Raw genomic sequence first — 19,565 nt, forward strand, 5'->3', positions numbered from 1 at the left:
ATTTTTGATCTTTTAATAGCAGATATAATGGTCATTTACTGTATACATGTAAATGATATTGAAGCAATTCAATGAGTGAATCAATCACTCAATATAAAGATAAATAGATATATTTTCAGCACTTAAGCATACATGTATATTGAAAAAATAAATTCAATAAAAAGCAAATGTTCTGTGTACAGTAGAGACAATAATGACAGTAGCTTCCCAATTTCAAATACAGACAATTTAGTTGCACTTTAAAGGTCAAGTCCACCCAGAAAAATGTCGATTTGAATAAATAGAGAAAAATGAAACTAGCATAATGCTGAAAATTTCATCAAAATCAGATGTAAAATAAGAAAGTTATGGCATTTTAGAGTTTTGCCTATTAAAAAAAACCCAGTGATATGCACAACTCAGTGTCATGCAAATTAGTCAGTCAATGATGTCCATCACTCACTATTTGTTTTGTTTTTTATTGTACAATACAATACAATATCGTACAATTATACATTATTTCTTACAGATTTTTTTTTTACAGATTTAACAATAAGGACCAACTTGACTGAACCATATAGTATTAAACAATGCTAATTCCACATTTTCAGTGAGGAATTAATTGTTGTTTCACTTGACAATGAGGAAAAAATTAGAATATTTCATATAATGAAATACAAAAGAAATAGTGGATGACATCATCGGTCTCCTCATTTGCATACAGACCAGGATGTGCATATAACTGTTTTGTGAAATTGAGTGAAACTTTAAAATGTCATAACATTCTTATTTTACATCCGATTTTGATGAAATGATCAGTGTAATGCTTGTTGGATTTTTCTCTTTTTATTCAAATCAACTTTTTGTTGGGGTGGACTTGTCCTTTAAGAAGTTAAATGTTTGATGGTATAGTGCCATTAAAGTGAGCATACATGTATGTCTTAAAATATTTATAAATTATGGTGACATTTTGGAATGCCAATTTACCACAAATTACAGTGGGGAAAATTGTGGTTTTAGTATGAGGTACTTAACTTTGATCATGAATTCATGTACTGTTTGTTTGTGCTTGCCAAACTTACATTACATGTATACTTTGACAGTGAATCACAATAAAAATTATCTACAATTTTTTTTGTAACATATTGTGTTTTTATTGTAAATTCAATTATGTTGAACTCATTATGGATGCCTACAGTACAGAATATGTATGTAACAAAAGACTTTTGTATGTAGCATTGTTGAATAGCTGAAGTCCCCAAATTTCTATTAGTTCATAGGAAAATATTGCTTAAAACTCATTGAAAAGCTTTGATGATTATGAATAAATTAGTATCATATGGCGTTTTTCTTTGCATGGAAAATTTACAAAATGATATGACTTATGATTTTTTTTCAATAAAAGTGGAAAATGCTTGTACGATACAAAAATAAAAGCGAAAAAAAACAAACAAAGAATGGAACAAATCTCAACCAAAAACAAAGAAAAACAAACAAGAAATTAGACAATATCTCCAAGTCACCTATATGAAAGAATCCACAAGGAATTTTGCCTGAAGTTACCTGAGCAATCCTACGTGAAATACTTTGCATAGTTTGCATTAGGAGTAAATGTACTATGTTTACCAGAGATAGTGTTTAGCGAGGTGCTTGATTGAAAAAGTAATGTATTCTGACACTGCAGCAGATCAGAGGAAGGGATGCATGCCATAGCCATCTGGCCAAGAGTTTTCTTCTTTCCTGTCTCGTTTGTTATTCTGTCTCTTCGTTTATCGTCATCTCTCCGGCTATGTATTTCTGTTTTGTCCTTTTTTCTGTTTACATTTAAATGTGTAGTTTAGGCTATAAGCCTACATAGTAAAATTTTCTTTTGCTGTTCTTTCTTTCTCCACTTATTTTTTGCCCCCCCTCCATTTTTCTACATGTGTACATCTCTTCCTTCCTTTTCCTCCAACCTTTCCTACCCCCCCTCTTGCTCTTCCCCCTCTCCATCTTCTTCCCCCCTCTTCCCCTCTCTCCATCTTCTTCCCCCCCTCTTCCCCTCTCTCCATCTTCTCCCCCCCTCTTCCCCTCTCTCTTCTCCTACATGTATATCTCTCCCTCCTTCTCTCTCACTATCCATCTATCCCCTCTCTCTCCATCTCCTTAATATACTCTCACTCTGTCACAGTATACTTCTGCATGTTTCATCTCTTTCTCTCCAATCGTCTCCTTGTCTAGTGTTTTTCCTGTATACATTTCTAAATCTTTCATTACTTCCTGTGTGCGCCTTCTACATCATTGGATGCACCCTACCCAGATCTCTGCCAGACGTCTATCTCATCCATTCTGTCCTGTACAGACACATCTTGTAAGACAATCAATTGGATCAAAGTCTCCCTGTTCAGGCCTCTGCCATCATTGTATTGTCACATTCATGTAGGCTACGCAATTGCTTCCGAACATTAGTTATCTTTTCAAGGTGATGGTGGGGATGTAATTTGTTATGGTTGCTCATTTAAGTGGGTACATGCTCCGATGATCTTTATGCAAATAAATGTAGTCTTTTATCAAGCTTGTTTCGTGTGTGGGATTCCTATGATTAAAACAAAATTAAAGTCAAAACGCTATTATGCAAAACAGATGCTAAATAGATCAGTTTCAGACGTGAATATATTGTTTAGAGGAAGGGGGGCATTGTGGTTTAGTGGTTATGACTGGCCTTTCAATTTTAAGGACTAGGGTTCGATTCCAAGCCATGTTGTGTTTTCCATCAGCAAGAAATTTACCCACATTGTGCTGCACTCCACCCAGGTGAGGTAAATGGGTAAACAGTAGGAAGAAATTCCTTGAAGGCTTGAGTGCCTCTATGCAGCCCAGCTAAAGCCCGGGTAATAACGATAGCAGCTCCCGCTGGGAGAACACTTCGGAACTGAAGTGGCTACCCTGGCTGATATTTTTTTATTATTATGGAAAGATTGATAAATTATGATAAATGGATTTAAATTTATGAATATAATTATAAAATGCCTCTAGGTTGTGGGCCCCATTTGCTATACTACAAATCCACTGGGTCATTCTTTGTGTGCCCAAATAAATTTCCACAATTTTCAACAAGAACTCGGTCTGAAAGACTACGCTACAATGCCTTTGAGGACTATATTTGTAAAATCTATTAGGCTGTGTAATTTGACAGAATTCAAATTAGATTGGAATTGGTTTGCCTCCTGCCGAACTTGATGTAAATACCTCCAGTTTAGATGCCATGTCTGTGTTAAAAGCATTTAAGTATGACGCTGCCTACACGTAATGTTGTAGGTCGATGTCTTTAAAGGGAAAGCTTGTCTGCCTTTGGCATTATACATTGCAGTTAAAGATTAATGAAAAGCAAAACCCATAAAGGTCCCACCATTCATATAAAAATAACACAGAAAATTCATTTAGAATTCTCAGAAAATTTTCATGCTTTAGGGATGAGCGAAAATGATTGATATTTGTAGTTTTAGTAATTGACTGATCTTGAAGATTTTAGCATTTCAAACCCTCATGACACTATTTTGCCCTTTTTCCACTCTTATCATCATCTAGTTGAATAAAGTCTACATTTATTTTAAATATTTCCCCCTTTTAAGATAAAAAATAACAATAATATGCTGTAATATAATCAACAAAATTCATTTTCATGCTTGATTTCCACCTTTGAAATAAAATCAACACCTTAAGTGGAGTTAAGTCATTATTACTTCCATGTATAGTTAAACACTTTATAAATTGTTTATCATAATAACACTGTTGTCAAGGTAAACCAATCAAAAGTTGGCCCTACTTTCATTTCCTTTGGTGCCTGCCAATTCTTGTCCAGCATATTTTGAGTTTATGCATATTTAACAACGTTTTATACCCCATTTCTTGCCTGGGTACAACACTACTTATTGCTGCATTACTAGTATGCTATCTGTTTATCTGTTGCAGTTTTATGATTTTCAAACTTTTTAATGTTACAACTATATTCAGTATTTATTCTAAAGACACTTAAATTGTATATAATATCAGAATGATTACATTCCTGTTCCATTGCCCTTAAGGACTCTTGAAAATTATAATTTATTTTTATTGTACACGTACTAAAAAGTTAACCCTTTTGGAGAGTACATGTAAATGTTAAATAACATGCCTGAATTATGGATGTTGCACAAGACACTTGCACATAGAAGATGGATTGAAGTGACTACACTCGCACTATTTTTAAAACTTGACATTTGAATCCCTTGTGTTACAACACAACTCTAATGTGGTAAAAAGTGAGAGAATAAACACATTTTCAAGGAGTTGGGAGTGTGACATTTAAGTGTTTTGTCCAATTAATATTTAATTAATTGAGTTTTTGTGGATGCGAATAGAAGGAAGGGAAGGGGAATAACCATGAAGAAGGTGAGTCAGGGGGAGAAGAGGGAGGGGGGGATGGGTTGGAGGAGAGATAGAAGGATGTGGAAGATATGCAAACTAATAAAGACAAAGAAGGAAGAGGAGGCAAAGAAGGAAGGAACAGAAGAAAAATATCTGGCTGGTCTTCAATATCAAACCAATTGCATGTTCAAAAAACAATTATTTGACAAGTTGTTTTCCCTACATCAATTGATACATGTAGTTTAGATCAAACAATTTCCAAAGTAAATTGGAATTTATGGAAGTCAAATAATTTACGGTTTAATTTTTCATTTTTAAACATTTATTTTTTTTATTTTTTTAACAATTACACATACTTACTTTGGCACACCACACATATTAAGAGAATGAAATATGATTATAATGTAAACCAAATCAGGTTAAGGTATATAAAATGGTGTACATAAAGTCCTCTGAGGCTTCCATACACAATTAATTCAGTCCCATGCTGAGTTGGATAGGTCAAAGTGAATTCAGACTGAACCAGGGAGGTATGGTTTCACCCCTGGGTAGAGGTGGAGGTAGGGGAGGGGGGGGGGAGAACACAAAAATTGTACTTGGTCCCTCTCACTAGTGCAACCGTGGGGGTCAGGGGCAGGGGCAGAGTGCCTCTTGACAGTATTATGATGGATTTTTTTTTTTTTTTGGGGGGGGGGCTTGTCAGAATTGTTCAAAAAAGGATGTATGGAAATGGTGGTGACCTGTGACCCCCTTTTTTGTTGTCAAAAGCCTCCCCCCACTCCGAACAAGGTTTTCTAGGTACGCCATTTTATTTTATGTGTACTGTAGACCTCCTTCTATTTGTTATATCTACATGTACTGTAGGAAGATATAAAACTTAAATAACAGTATTGGAAACTTATACTGCCTTTTGTTTTTCATTCACCTGTCTATATGATATGATTATTATTTCGATTCATCTGAAAGAAAGACCGACCCTTATAAATGGTGAATTTGTCCTTTATTTGAATGATTTATTCATGAACATGTATTTCTGGTTATTTACTGTAAGGTATCATTGATTTATTTCATTTTAATTTGCCTATTTATCATTCAGTCATGTTTTTATTCATTTTATTTCTTTATTTTATTCATTTAACTCTTAGACATCCTTTTCAGTAAATTCAGTTAAAAAAACATTATTTTTGTTGCATTTTATTCAATTTGAAAAAAGTCCCTCAGTCTTATCATGGCCCTGGACATACCTCTGTGTCTCCTCTGTGTGTCCTGTGTCCATGGTATATCTTGTTATGATCCTACTTTCTTTAGTTATGAGTACATTTCCTTTTTAACATGTGGGTGTGCTAAGTTTAACGGTTAACCTACATGTACATGTACATGTAAATGTAGTACCTGGCTATGAAGTAAAGTAGATTATGGAGTTTAAAAAACAAACCCCTGATCTACTTTCATTATCCAGCCTAGACTTTAATACACAGATGGAGCCTATGGCCTGTATTCAGGTTTAACTTATACCACAGTCTAACTCTGTGCTTGAATTATGGGGAGCCAAAAATTCAAATATTATGTTTATATTGTATATTTCTTTTGTTTACTATTTTGTTTCCTTTTGCTTTCATAATGAAGAAAATACTTCAGTTATCATTCCCAGACAATTCAGAATGATTTAAGTGTCAAATGAGTTAATAAATTGGATTTGTACTGTTAGGGATTTGTGTCCCAGTTGGCATTCCATAGTTAAACCACAACTTTAAACCAGGGTTTAATTTAAACCTTAGTCCAGAATATGGGCCTTTACATGTATGTGCATTTAGCAAATAATTTGATTACACGGTTATGACTTTTGTTTACCTTTATATACCCACATTTTGGATTTTCATTTTGATTTGGTTTTATTTTTACCTTAATTTTACATACATGCTTTATTCTATTCTATCATTAAAGACTTGTTTTATGAACATGTATCCAAGCTTACAATATGTGAGACCGCTTTCAGTTCAGATAACAAACACTGTATTTTGAAATTCGCTGCATGAAATGTACCATTTTTTTGCATGTTCCTCAGTCATAATGAGGAATTTGTTTTGATATTGTTTTGAAAATATTCTCTTATTTACATGTCTGTACATTTATATAATCAAACATTTTTGTATTTTCAATCATTTTTCCTCCATTTTTGTTTGTGTTTAATTAAGCCTTTATTAATATTTTGTTTTTGAAATTACGTTATATTGATTCATTTACAGATATATGTTGCCAAATTTTATATTGCTTAGGTGAAATTTTCTTGCTTGGTTTTCAGAGCATTTGTTTTGATAACTTAATATGTACCTGCTCGTGTGTACAAGGTGCTGTTAATGCGGGGGCATATGTTAATGAATGGGCATATGTTTATGCATGGACATAGATGTACATGTATGATATTTGTTTTACACATGTATAGGTATGGTGAGTACAGTTCCATTTTAAAGCAATCTCCATGGTAGCCTACATATACACTTTATGTGCACTCCTTGGTATTGTCTGCAGTTCCTGATACCAAGTTCCCACTGCCACGATTCGCGCCGCGATTGAAACCATGGTCTAAGTCATTGAGTAATCAAATCAGGGGCCCGTAATACAAAGCTTTATAGCAATGATCGTAAAACATTTTTCTACGATCGATTCCATTGACTACAATGTATGATCAATCGTGAAAATCAAGTGTACGATCAATTGCTAACCTTTGTGTTACGGGCCCCAGATCTTATTAGATCTTGTGGTTGGTCATGGCAATCACTTTGATTGTAGAAAAAATTTGGATGTCTCAAGAATTTTCAGCTATGAAAGGCCCATTTTAACGGATTGCAAGAGACAGTGGGAACAAGGTCTGGATAAGCCTACATGTAGTCATCACCTGTACTCAATATAATGGGTGATTTCAAGTTCAGTGTTGACCTTTTGGTGTTGGTGTTAAGTCAATTTTTACACGGTTATAACACCAAACACAAAATGAAGATGGTCACGAAAAGTCACTCACTACTTGTTATTAAAGATGTCAAGAATGTGATCTGGATCAGTTTTACAAACTCTGAATAAGTTTTAGAGCTAGGGGAATCAATCCAAACCAACACCAAGGCCAACACTGGACTTGAAATCATCCAATGTACCAATACTGGTTGACATTTAGCTTCGTATTAAAGTTTGGTTCATGAAAATGGGACAATATCAACATATTGATATTGTCACTGATTTTTTTTTTGCACTGTTATGACTGTTTATATTCTTTTGTTCTCCTTATGTAGCATGCAGGATGAGATTTCACTCTTCAATCATAAGATGAGGGAACTCAAGATGGCAGACTCGGGTTACTTGGAAGGAGATAAGAGGTGGTCCTCGTCAGAGGTAAAGAGATAGGGCATGATTTACAGTGCTGAGATCAAATATAATCTTCAAATTCAAAACTTCATTCTTCCCAAATCCTAATTCTAAATTCCAAATGCCAAAGTCCAAATTTCCAATTCCAAATTTCCAAATTCCTTATGCCATATTGCAAATTGCTTACTCCAAAAATCTTCAATTCCAAAGTCCAAAATTAATTGTCCAGATTCTTAATTCTAGCTTTCAGCTTCCAAATTCATAATAAAGATATTCCAAAGTTGAAACTCCAGACACTTCCAAATGCCAACTGCCAGCTTTTTTTTTTTAGATGCCAGCATCTTTTGTTTCCAATTCCAAATAGATGCCAACTTCCAATGAGTCAATGTCTTCTGTAACTAGGCAACATAATTTTTCCTGAACTGAATCAGAGAAGTATCTACTCCATGACCTAGTTTTGTTAGAAATGGAATATCTGCTTATCATTTTTGCTTATAGCCAAGCAATGAAGATGAAGAAGCGAAGTACCTAGCCGAGCGGGCATCCCAACAGAAAGAAAAGAGGCAGCAGCAGAAATTCGCCCCTGATCCCCCTCCCCGGAGCTTCAGACCGAGCGACAACCACATCGACTACATCGACGCTGGCGAGGACGACGACGGCGGGGTGACACCGACGCAGAGTCCAGTCCAAACCCCGACGTCGGCCGAGCTCGACCCATTTACGAAGGTGATTGATTATGTATGTATCGGTGAACCAGTTTTTTCTCTCAAATCTGCATGGATTGCTGATCGAAAAAAGAAGCCAGTGCGCTGAATGCCATATTAAAGCTGACGTGGACAAAGCAAAGACGCAAAGCTCTCACTCCTGGCATCATTTGTGCTTTTTTAATTCCTTCCACTCAAGAAGCTTGTGTAGCAGGATTTCCCATGGTTTGATGATCACTTTGATTTATTCACTATCCCAAAGTCATGCACCCGTCTTCAGTCAGTAACATATTGAGGCACTGATTTTATTTTACAGTCAGATAAAAGCTTATATTTTTTATAAAAACTATGCATTCATAATGAATTAACCATTAACAAATAAATAAAAAAAACCTGTAAGGAAGAGCCTAGATCCTAATATTCCTCTTTTTTTTGTGAAAAAGGACTGATTTTACTTGATGAAGACACCTTCTTCAACCAAAATTTGAAAATACAATAATTTTGCCTTACTAATAACTACAATAGGTTGCCACATTTTGTGAAAGGTAGGGAGGCGGCTTAAAAAAAAACTTCTGTGTGTTTGTTGGGGATTATCTTTTTTTATAATGCAATTATTGAAAAGAGATAAGTATTGATTGTTTTAAAAGATGGGCATGAAGTCAAAATCTATTTCTCTCTATTTGGGCTTTTTGAGGCTTTATAAGACCCAGACCATATTTCAATAGTCATGATTATCCCCATATCCTCAAAACAATATCCATTCATAATTTTGAAAGCATAATGCTGAAATGGCTAACAATAACATAAGTGCAGTCCCGTCCCTTAACAACGAAAGCAAAAAGAAAAAAAGAGGGGAAAGGTCTGCAAAGTAATCCCTGAATGTCAAATGAATTTTCCAGCACCAAATACATGTACAGTCAAAGCCCATTTGCCTAACAAATCCTCCTCTAACACCACACTACGTTTTACTTGTAAATAATGATCTAAATGTGATTCTTTATTTTGCAGTGCCGAGTTTCGCAACTTAATTTTCTCTGGTAACATTTGCTTTTGATTCCATCACCATTTTGTGGTCTATTTGGTTGGGTTGGGGTTGGTTGTCTTGTAGAGGCTCTTTAGAGTAGACCATGTAGGATTAGCCCATCTGGGATTTGACCATCTGGGATTAGGACATTTGGGATTATACCACCCCCGTTAATAACATTTGGGATCAGACAATCTAGGTAGAGACAATCTGAGATTAAGCCCATCTGGGATGGGATAGAGGCAGAGTCAGGTAAAAAAAAAAAAAAAAAAAAACTTTCTCGGGCTACTGTTTTAGCTCATCAGCCAAAATTTGATTAATTGTATTACCCTCAAGGAATTCCAGGGCTTCTGGAGCATTCGAGCCCCCATGCAATTTTTTTTCCTGAGGCGCAGTAATGCATCTGGGGAGCGTTTCATGAAAGGACTTGTCGGACGTTTTATCCGACAAGTCCCATTTTATCCGACAGTTACCATAGTAACAGTACCTCTCAGCCAATCAACATCAGAGAAAGATGTCAGATCTGACAACTTGTCGGATGAAAATGTTGATGAAACACTCCCCTGAAATGCATGATGGTTGGTCAGAATGACGGCATCACCGCCTGATTTATATTTGCTACATCCGTGCACCATTTTAGAACTTGTAATAATGGTAATTACGATAACCTATCATTGTTTCAGGATGATGAGCTTATTTTCTACGAGATTCAAAATCCAAACTTTTTTGAGGTATGATTGCAACGAGAATGCGCCTTGTATTATTGACTTCTATATTGAATTATCAGTTCTATTGAGAAAACTAACCAAGTAACCTTACATTAATACACTGGTATACAAAGTGTATTAATGATGTTTATGAAATGAATAACACTACATATGGGCAATTCAATGAAACATGAATGACAGTTTTATTTTCAAATCATTACTCTCGAAAATGATTGTGTTCCAACAGTTCTCGCTGTGATTATCGTATACATTTATTATTCAGTTACTTTCACATGTACAATGAATTTTCAAAAATGTTATTGCGCAGTTGTAGAGAAAAAATGCACCTACACATGTATGTTGCGGATTGTCATGTGTGTCAGGATAAAATGCGTGCATTTTTCCGCTAAAATAATGTTTTGTAAAATAGTTTATGTGAATGGATAATGAAATTAATTATATTTGTAATAATGATGATGACGGTGATGGTGATGATAATGATAATAACAATACATGCTTAGTAAATTTATAGAGCACATAAATTATTCAACAATAGTATATATTTTCCTGCACCATGTACAAATTCCTGATACGCTTGTTACTACTACATGTACATATAGATGTAATTTAAGTTTTGATTTGGTAAATTATTAATTATATAAATCATGAACTCACCAAGAACTGTGTGGTATTGTAAATTTTTGAGAGTGATGCTTTGAAACTTTCCGAATGCTATTTCCACAACCTTGAATTGCCTATATATTAATGACCGGATTTCCGTTGTTATTATTCATTATTATGGATGCTTTTATATTTTATCTTTGTCATGTATTTAGCCTTTCTTTCCTTTTGATATCTATAAAATCTTGATTTCAATATGGAAGGGTGGGGGGGGGGGGATGGGGGCACATACAACACTTAAAAATAAATGGAGATGATACATAGGGATTGTCGTATGCCATTTTTTCTATGAACTACCTCCCGTGTGGTTGATATTGGAGTGTTTATTTGCGAGTAAATTGGATTCCCTCTTCTACACTGTTTGCATCCTTTAGCAAAGCATTATGCCTCAATGACTGGAGAATCATCATCACAGAAATATTGCCACTTGCCACTCTCCATAGACATCTTGGGTTCAAATTTCACAATTTTCTATGTTGATTTGAGTGATTTTATTTCCATTGATACATTTTGCATTGTAAAAGTTTTCATTGATTTTGATTTTTTTTAATGATACACCAAGCTAACATTTTCACCATTTTCTCTGATATTATTTTCCTTCGTTATCTACATAGGCATGCCTTTACAGGGCTATGATTTACATGATTTACAGAGATGAGCTAAAGTTATACATGAACTAATGAATGATTTGAAGTACAAAGAACCAAATTTGATAATAAAAAAAATCTCATCAGGTGGGTGTTTCATAAAGCTGTTCGTAAGAGCGACTGGTGATCCTTTCTTGTGGTAAATGGTATATTCATTGGCGATGGTTTGGCACGTGAGAAAGGTTCACCAGTTGTTCTTAAAGTCGCTCTCAACTTACGAACAGCTTTATGAAACGGCCCCCTGGTAATTTCATATTCCAATAATTTCAGTTATATTTTCGGCTCACCTAAATGGCTGGGATAACAAAAAGAGTGTGACAGTATTTTTATTGATCATCTTTGCTGGGAAGTAAAATAAAGTGAGGATTTGCTTCAAGGGTGTGTACTGTATCTCTGACTTTTCGAAACACTGCACTTGAAAGTAGTATTATTAAACGTTGAGACTCCATGATCGTTGGCCGCATTTATATACTGATTTTAATTTGTGTTAAATATACTTGAAATATTGTAGAAACACATTTACCGTAGTTCTTATATTTCAATTCAGTCAAGAATTTTTGTATAACTTTCGCACAGAACACATTCCGGCTTACAATTATTTCTCATGTTACATTTCTCATTTTTGATTTGAACATTGAAGTGTTTATGACCTGATTATTATTATTTTTTCTATAAGAAATGCTTTATACATATACATGTACCTCGAAAGCTGTCTAAGTGCATGAATGCTAACATTTTACCATACGTTATATTCAAACTGCATTAGAAGTTCATTATAATGCTATAATTGTGCACTTTTGAATTGCCTGGGTTACATACATGTATCTTGAAAGATAATTATAAAAAGGATTCTAAATTCAATGAAACGTCCTTACTTTAAACTGGCCAGTGAATTAATTTATGATCTAAAAGAAGAAATATGAAAATTTGTTGGCTCTCGATAGAATTTAGTCAAAACTGTCATACAGATGGATGGTTTTCTGTATTCATTCTTTGTTTAATTTGCTATTGTGCAGCGACTCCTTTGCTCTAAGGGCCAGCTAATTTGAAGCAGTCCATACATTTATGTGATTTCTTTGTACATGGTAAAGATGCTTGTGAGGGTTTGATTCCACGGTTTCCATGATACATTTTCGCTGAGAATTTATTGGCAAAATTTGCACAAATTGAACTCCTGAAAACTACGGTAACCACTTTTTCAGTACCTATGATAAATACTTATTTATGATGATGGAGACTAATTTTCTTTCTTTATCATTCCTTTTTCCCTGGCTCTTATTCAATTTCAAATTTCGACTCGTTAGGAGCTGGAGAGGCAGAAGGCACTGTATGAAGAGAAGAAGAGATTGGCGAGAGAAGAACGACTAAGGTTAGAAACGGAGGAGGAGCAACGGAAGAAGAACGGAGAGCAAACACTGAACAATGATAAACATTCTGTGAACTCTCGAGAAACGACTGGTGTAAGGAGACTAAGCAATGAAAGTAGGTTACAAAAGCCAGGGGTCATCAGCGGGAACGAGGAGAGAAGACTAAGTGCCAGTAAACTAGCTAACGGGTCATCGGCAGCCACCACTAACGGAAACAGGTAGGTTTGCATGGACTTTGCTCGGAGGGACTTCAGTTCTCACTACTAACATGCATGCATTTGTTAGCTTGGTTGGTTAAAGGTTAAGTTTTGTTGCTTCGGTCACACCAACGAAACTGAGTCTAGGGTCCTCTAACACAAAGATTAGCGATTAATCATACGCTTGATTTATCATACGCTTGATTTTCACGATTAATTGTACATTCAGGGGTGTGAGAGTTCAGATTTATATCTGATTTCAGATTTTTTTCGTTTTGATTTTCAGCTTAATTTCAGCTTATTTTTGGCTTTCCTCTGTACAAAAAGTATGGGAGCTCTTTCTATTTCAGACTTTTTCTACAAGTTTCAGCTTTTTCAGATCTTTTTATTTGTGACCACTCACACCCCTGTACATTGTAGTCAATGCTATCAATCGTAAAGAATTTTCTATGATGATTGCTAAGCTGTGTGTTACAGGCCCCTGACTGATCAAAGCTATTGGCCCAAATTCACAAAGGTGGTTTTTAATACCATCGGTTGAACCCATGGTTTATGCAGATTTCCTGTGTAAATTAGGCTTATTTCCTGCGCATATTAAAGAATGTCCAATGCTGATGTGCGCTTTTATCACAGCGCACCAATTGACGCCTGTTGCCATGGTTAAAAATGTTGTATTCATGAGTCCATTGTTTGAAGAGTGGTCTCATAAATTCATAAGAGTGTACTCATAAATAAGATAGCGCATTAACCATGGCAACAGGCATCAATGACTCACTGTAACAAAAGCGCGCATCAGCATTGGACATTGTTTAATATGCGCGGTAAATAAGCTTAATTTATACAGGAAATGTGCATAAACCATGGGTTCAACCGATGGTTTTAAAAACCATCTTTGTGAATCCTGGCCATTATGTTATATTGAATGGCGTATTTTCAGTCGATTTTGAGTTGGTTAAGTTGGTGTGAGTGAATCATGAGAGTATTTGTGCATTGTGAGGAGTGGATTTGGGTTCTCCCATTCATTGGATAGGGGTGTAGAGGTTGTAGCTAGTAGTGAAAATAATAGTGTGTAAAAAAAATACACTTCTTATTTTCATTGACGTTAATCAACTTCTAGGGCCTGTAACACAAAGCTTAGCAATGATCGTAGAACAGTTTTCTACGATTGATTCCATTGACTACAATGTACAATCAATCATGAAGATCGAGTATACGATTAATCGCTAACCTTTGTGTTATGGGACCCTGGAAAGAATAGATATGTGTAGCTGAGCATTTCAGGAAACAAGTAGGGGTTTTCACTGACTGGTTTTATGAGCTACTGCAAATCCTCTCATTTGATTGGCTGAGAACAACTTGGTCACTGAAATGCTCCCATGAATATGTGCCTTTTCTTTCAATGAAGTTGATTAACGTTAGCCAGTGAAAATCAGAAGTGCATTTCAGAAATGTCAACAGACCTAGCGGGGGTTCATACCATCCAAGGAATTAATTGAACCAATACATGTATGTAAATTTGCAGGTTATATTGAGTTTAATGTACTGATATCAATAGCTTATGTGCCTCTTATAAAAAAGATAGTATTAGGAAATAAAGAAAAGCAAATTGTGATTACAGAATTAAAGGCAGTTTTAGAAAATAAAAGAAAAACCTCTTGCAACCTATTATAGCTTCTATAGAGAAAGGTAATCAACAACTACATACATTAAAATGAACATTTCTTTTCCTTCATGAAGACTTGGTCATAATTTTCTTGGAAAGGTCTATCTTTGAAACTAGAACACTGCTGAGTAATGCGCTAGTAATAGAGAAACAAAACTTGCCTGAAAAATAAAAAAAAATTAATTTGTGCAAAATGAAATTTGATCTTTTCTATACCAAAGCTAATATCTTTACCTCTTAGTGTTGTCGTTTATTAAAATATTTTCCTATGAAGCTATGCTAGAATGAAAAAAAAATAATAATAAAAAGGTGCTTTACAAAAACAAAATGAAAAGTCTTACACTTGTGCCATTGGTCTTCTCTCAATGGTATATTTACATTATTTTGAATAGTTGAATGAAATTTGTGCTTCTCACTTTCTCTTTTCATCTTCATGTATTTTCTGATGTTGTAAAAGATAAGAATGGCGGTTTCAAAAACTGCAACGTTCTTTCACCTGTGCATTGGCTACATTGTAGTGCTTGCATTGCAAAATTGTATTGAAATATACAAAATACAAATTATTGTGGTCGGGCTGACATTTAGTGTAAAGATACAAAAACAATGTACAGTGGTTTTGGTTTCCTTGGTGATAAAGGATTGTCACAACATTATCGGTGTAAATTGATCTATTACCGGCGATTGTGTAGTCCCATCTATAGTCCATATGAAATTGAAATTAGGTTTACATTCCCTCTGCTTCACTTTAATATCTTGGGATGAAAAGACTTGTTAGATGCTTCTTCCGACAATTCCCATGCTTCTCAGCCATCCAAAATCAAAGAAGGTTTTCAGATTTGACAACTTGTCACAAGAAACTTTATTTTAAGTAACTCTCTTCTGGTCGGTGTCTGCTTTAGTTGATAATAATTCCTCATTTCCACATGTACAGTAGCTATAAGGAGATTATAATATTGAATATTTCATCATTTTTTGTCAAATAACTGAACAAGCTGAGGTATTTTCCCAACATCATATATATACTTATAATATTGCAAATTACCACATATGTATTCCAAATAGGTGATAATTCAAGTACAATATGTGTATACATGTAGTAAATGTAAATGTAGTTTAATATAACATTTAATAACTAGTTCTTGTAGCATACATGTAATCCATTTACTACTATATAAGGTGCTTGTCTCGGCACTTTCAAGGATTTCACGAAGCACATACAGTAAACCATTCTGATGCTTGATTAGTTTTTGCTCTTTATTAATCCACTCTCAAGTTCCTTGATTGATCAATTATTTCTTTTTCTGTTGGAACATGCTTGCATTTTGCCCCCTTCTATGATTTTTCTCTCTTGCATGGCTGCTTTTTGCTGCTATATGCTGGGTTTCCATGGTTACCGCATCATTACCATCACCACCATCATCATCGTCAGCAGCAGTATCAGTACTCGGAGAACCATCTCAGCCTCAACGTCGGCGTCGAACAGCATTGGAAGGCCGCGATCCCTCTATCTGTAAGTATAATCCCTGTGGAGGAATAGAAGGAAAATGTCCCGATTGGTAGGTTCACGTGTTGGGAATGTGATATGAAAGGATGTGCAAGGATCTATTTCCGTATAATGGTCTGGAGATTCCTTGCAGCGATGCCTCCCAGTTACATATGAAGCAATCTGGTACTGTCTTACAAAGAGTTGTGATTGATCCGATTAACCTTTATAGCTATGGAAATTTACTCATGTCATAATTTTGCTACAGGAAACTATATCCTCTTGGAGGAGCAGGTTGATTTGTCGGGACAACGATACATGCCTGACTGCACATCTATTTAGAAAACACTTTGAACAGACATGCATTGTTGGTGCTGAGGTGCTGGCTTTCCATAATTGTGATTGATTGGATCAGTCATAACTTTTTTTTTAAAGAAGCTGGGCTGGTGTGGAACTATAGTAGTGAGCTTAGTAATCTTGAGTAGTATTTGTTTATTTCTGTGAGAAGAGGTGATCAGGAATTCTTTAATCTTAATTTCCGTTAAAAAAACAAACAAAAACAGCCTGTGTGCAGTATCTGTTGAACATTATTATTCATTGATATTAAAAAACTAGCGCTTGTTTCCAAGCTGATAATGGCTACCAAGCCAGATATAGTCACAAGATACATGTAAAGGAGAAATCACATTCTCTAATTCAATTAAATTGTAGTCTCCTAATGCAAATTTTGAATTACACAAATTGAAATGTACAGGTACCAACCCCCTTTAGATGATTTGTATTTATTTAAAAGATCTGTGAAAGAAACCCAGAATAATAATGCATCTGACATTTGTAAATGAATGAATGAAATAACCTCAAAGAAATTTTATCTTTAATTCTGTTTGTCATCAGTTTTTCAGTACAAAGGAAATAATGAATTTAAATATGGATGCCTTTACAGAATTGAACTACGAGTTAGTTTGTTGATCAGTCTTTATGTCATGAAATGACACTGATGCATCTGTATATTTGTATGTAGTATTATTTCCTTATTTCCTTAGTGCTTTGAAACTGTAGGAAACATAAGAGAAAGATGAGGGTATAGAAAAAAGAGAGCTTCTTATAGAGTTCTGTGAGGACGGATCCTCTCCAATAATTTTTTTTTCAGGCAGTTGGTACATGTATGCATTTCCTGACTTTAGGCCACCTAGGCCAGCTGCTAAATTACACCAGCAAGCTCCATTTCAAAACACTGCCTGCTTGAAAAATCGCAATCACAGTGTCACTATTCCATTAAAATACTAACACTAACCAGCAAAGAAATCCATGTTAGTAAGTAATGTAAGTCAAGTGTATCAGGATATTGATTACATAACTATGTCATGATAGGACATCAGGGGTCCGGTTTCACAGAAACATTGTCTAAATAGAAGTTTAAGTTTGTGGACATCCCTTTAACACACTGCTTGTATTTTATCGATACCACACATTTTAGAATGATATTCATGAACTCAATCTAGAAATAGTGATTTACCAAGAACGGCCTTTTCCTTTTCTGAAAACCTGTAATTCCGTCTCAAACTTGATGTAAAATGGAAAATTCCTCATTGTCATAGAAAATGTACAGTGCTAATACATGAATTTTGTAGTATGAAAGTGAATTCAATGAATTTCACACAAAAAGTCAAGAAACAAAACAAATTTTCCATTTTGATTTACCAGTAAATGGAAAAACATATTTCAAGATAGATTTTGACATATTTTTTTCGTGGAACTGGGCCCCTGATTCTCCTTTGTGACCACCGTATGTGCAGTGTATTCATGTTTCACGGATTCTAATACTATTTTCAGTGATAAGAAGGTACCAAGAAGAGCCACTGTTGGAGGTACGGATGAAAGTAAAAGAGCTTCAACAGGAGATAGATATAGGTAAAAGAAACAGTGTAATTCATGTATAGTACCGTATGCTCATATGCAAATGGGTACTTTATCAATTAATTTCTACCCCATAAAAGAAGTTCTCATTGCTCCCTAATTGCAAATATGAGAATCGACATTTGAGGTGTTGAATTCTACTCATAGGCTTGAATTCACAAAATTGTTTTTGAATCGGCTGTTTCAAACCATGGTTTATGAAGATTTCATCCTAAATTAGGCAGATATCATCCAAAATTCAATGCAATTTAGGATCTGTGTATCTGTATTCTGTATATTTAGTAAACGTTTAATAATGAATGCATGCTTTTAGCACAGGGTGCTGAATTGACGCTTGTTACTAAGGTTACTGTATTAATGAGCCCACTATTTATGTTAAATGTTTAACACAAACAGTGGACTCATTAATGAAAAAAAATGGGCCCATTAGTGCTGAAACCTTAGTAACAAGCATCAATTTAGCGCCCTGTGATAAAAGCATTATTTAATTATTGGACGCTTTCACATAACATGCCCCGAATTAAGCGTTATCTGCATAATAAACAACCATCAAAACCACGTAAATGTGTTCAAAATCACCTTTGTGCATTTGGACAATTAGCACATTGAGGAAAGATGATTCTAAGAACATGCAGTCGCGTCCTTCCATTTTTAGAAATATGAAAATTTAAATATATTACTGTGCAGAAATATACTTCCCTGTTCCTACTCTCTATAAGGATGTAACATGATTTATTGCTGCATTATCTTGGCTAGAAAACACAATTTTATTATATGCCAATCAAGAAGGAAATATTTGTTTTGTTTAATTTTTTTTGCCATTGTTTTCTTGCTGCACCTGATCTTTTCAGTGCATGTGTTTGGGGCCATTAATTTTCAGTCATGTTTATGGAAGGCATGCAAAGCACTGTGGGTATTTTATGATTGATTGCACATATGCATTTAGGCTCATATTCTGAATCGTGGTTTATAAACTTGAGCCATGGTCTGATCTGCAAAACATACGGATAGCAATAATGTCCCAAATCAAGCAGATATATGAACATGTTCTGTTTGAGTATTTTGTTACACCTGGCTGTCCATAGTTAAACCAACCAGAGTTCAGAATACGGGCCTTAAAGTGGATAGTGTGGTTTATTTTCTTTTCTTGTTTTTTCTGTTTGTTAATTTGGAATTTTAATATACTGATTTTTAATATCAATTTTTGACCCAATGACCATCGTCATTTCTTGATTTCACTTGTTTTTTGAGTACATGTTTCTTCTGTTATTGCTATTTGCATTTGTTCATACACTTGGACTGTAGCTCAATTATAAAAAATGGAAAACACCCCAATTTGTCTTTTTTTGTGAACAAGTAATTTGTTCAGCTTGGGATCGATTTCTTTTTGTATAAGGAATAGATTCTTTTTGATAAAAGTATAAACTATTTTCATGACTGTAAGTTAGTTACC

The 19,565-nt window shown here is 34.8% G+C and overlaps 1 protein-coding gene across 3 annotated transcripts in view; it reads left to right on the forward strand.

Annotated features, from left to right (window-relative positions):
* LOC129279712 (leucine-rich repeat and calponin homology domain-containing protein 1-like) overlaps positions 1-19,565 on the forward strand; it is a 56,913-nt gene that overhangs the window by 23,164 nt on the left and 14,184 nt on the right. The window contains exons 6-11 of one of the 3 annotated variants that reach the window (XM_064111645.1): positions 7,650-7,749; positions 8,221-8,448; positions 10,134-10,181; positions 12,790-13,070; positions 16,142-16,222; positions 18,029-18,106. In XM_064111645.1, the coding sequence (XP_063967715.1) occupies positions 7,650-7,749; positions 8,221-8,448; positions 10,134-10,181; positions 12,790-13,070; positions 16,142-16,222; positions 18,029-18,106 (816 nt within the window). The remainder of the gene's footprint in view (positions 1-7,649; positions 7,750-8,220; positions 8,449-10,133; positions 10,182-12,789; positions 13,071-16,141; positions 16,223-18,028; positions 18,107-19,565) is intronic. The other 2 variants (XM_064111646.1, XM_064111647.1) reach the window with 2 other exon arrangements.

This window comes from Lytechinus pictus, chromosome 16, assembly GCF_037042905.1.
Source record: "Lytechinus pictus isolate F3 Inbred chromosome 16, Lp3.0, whole genome shotgun sequence".
NCBI lineage: Eukaryota > Metazoa > Echinodermata > Echinoidea > Temnopleuroida > Toxopneustidae > Lytechinus > Lytechinus pictus.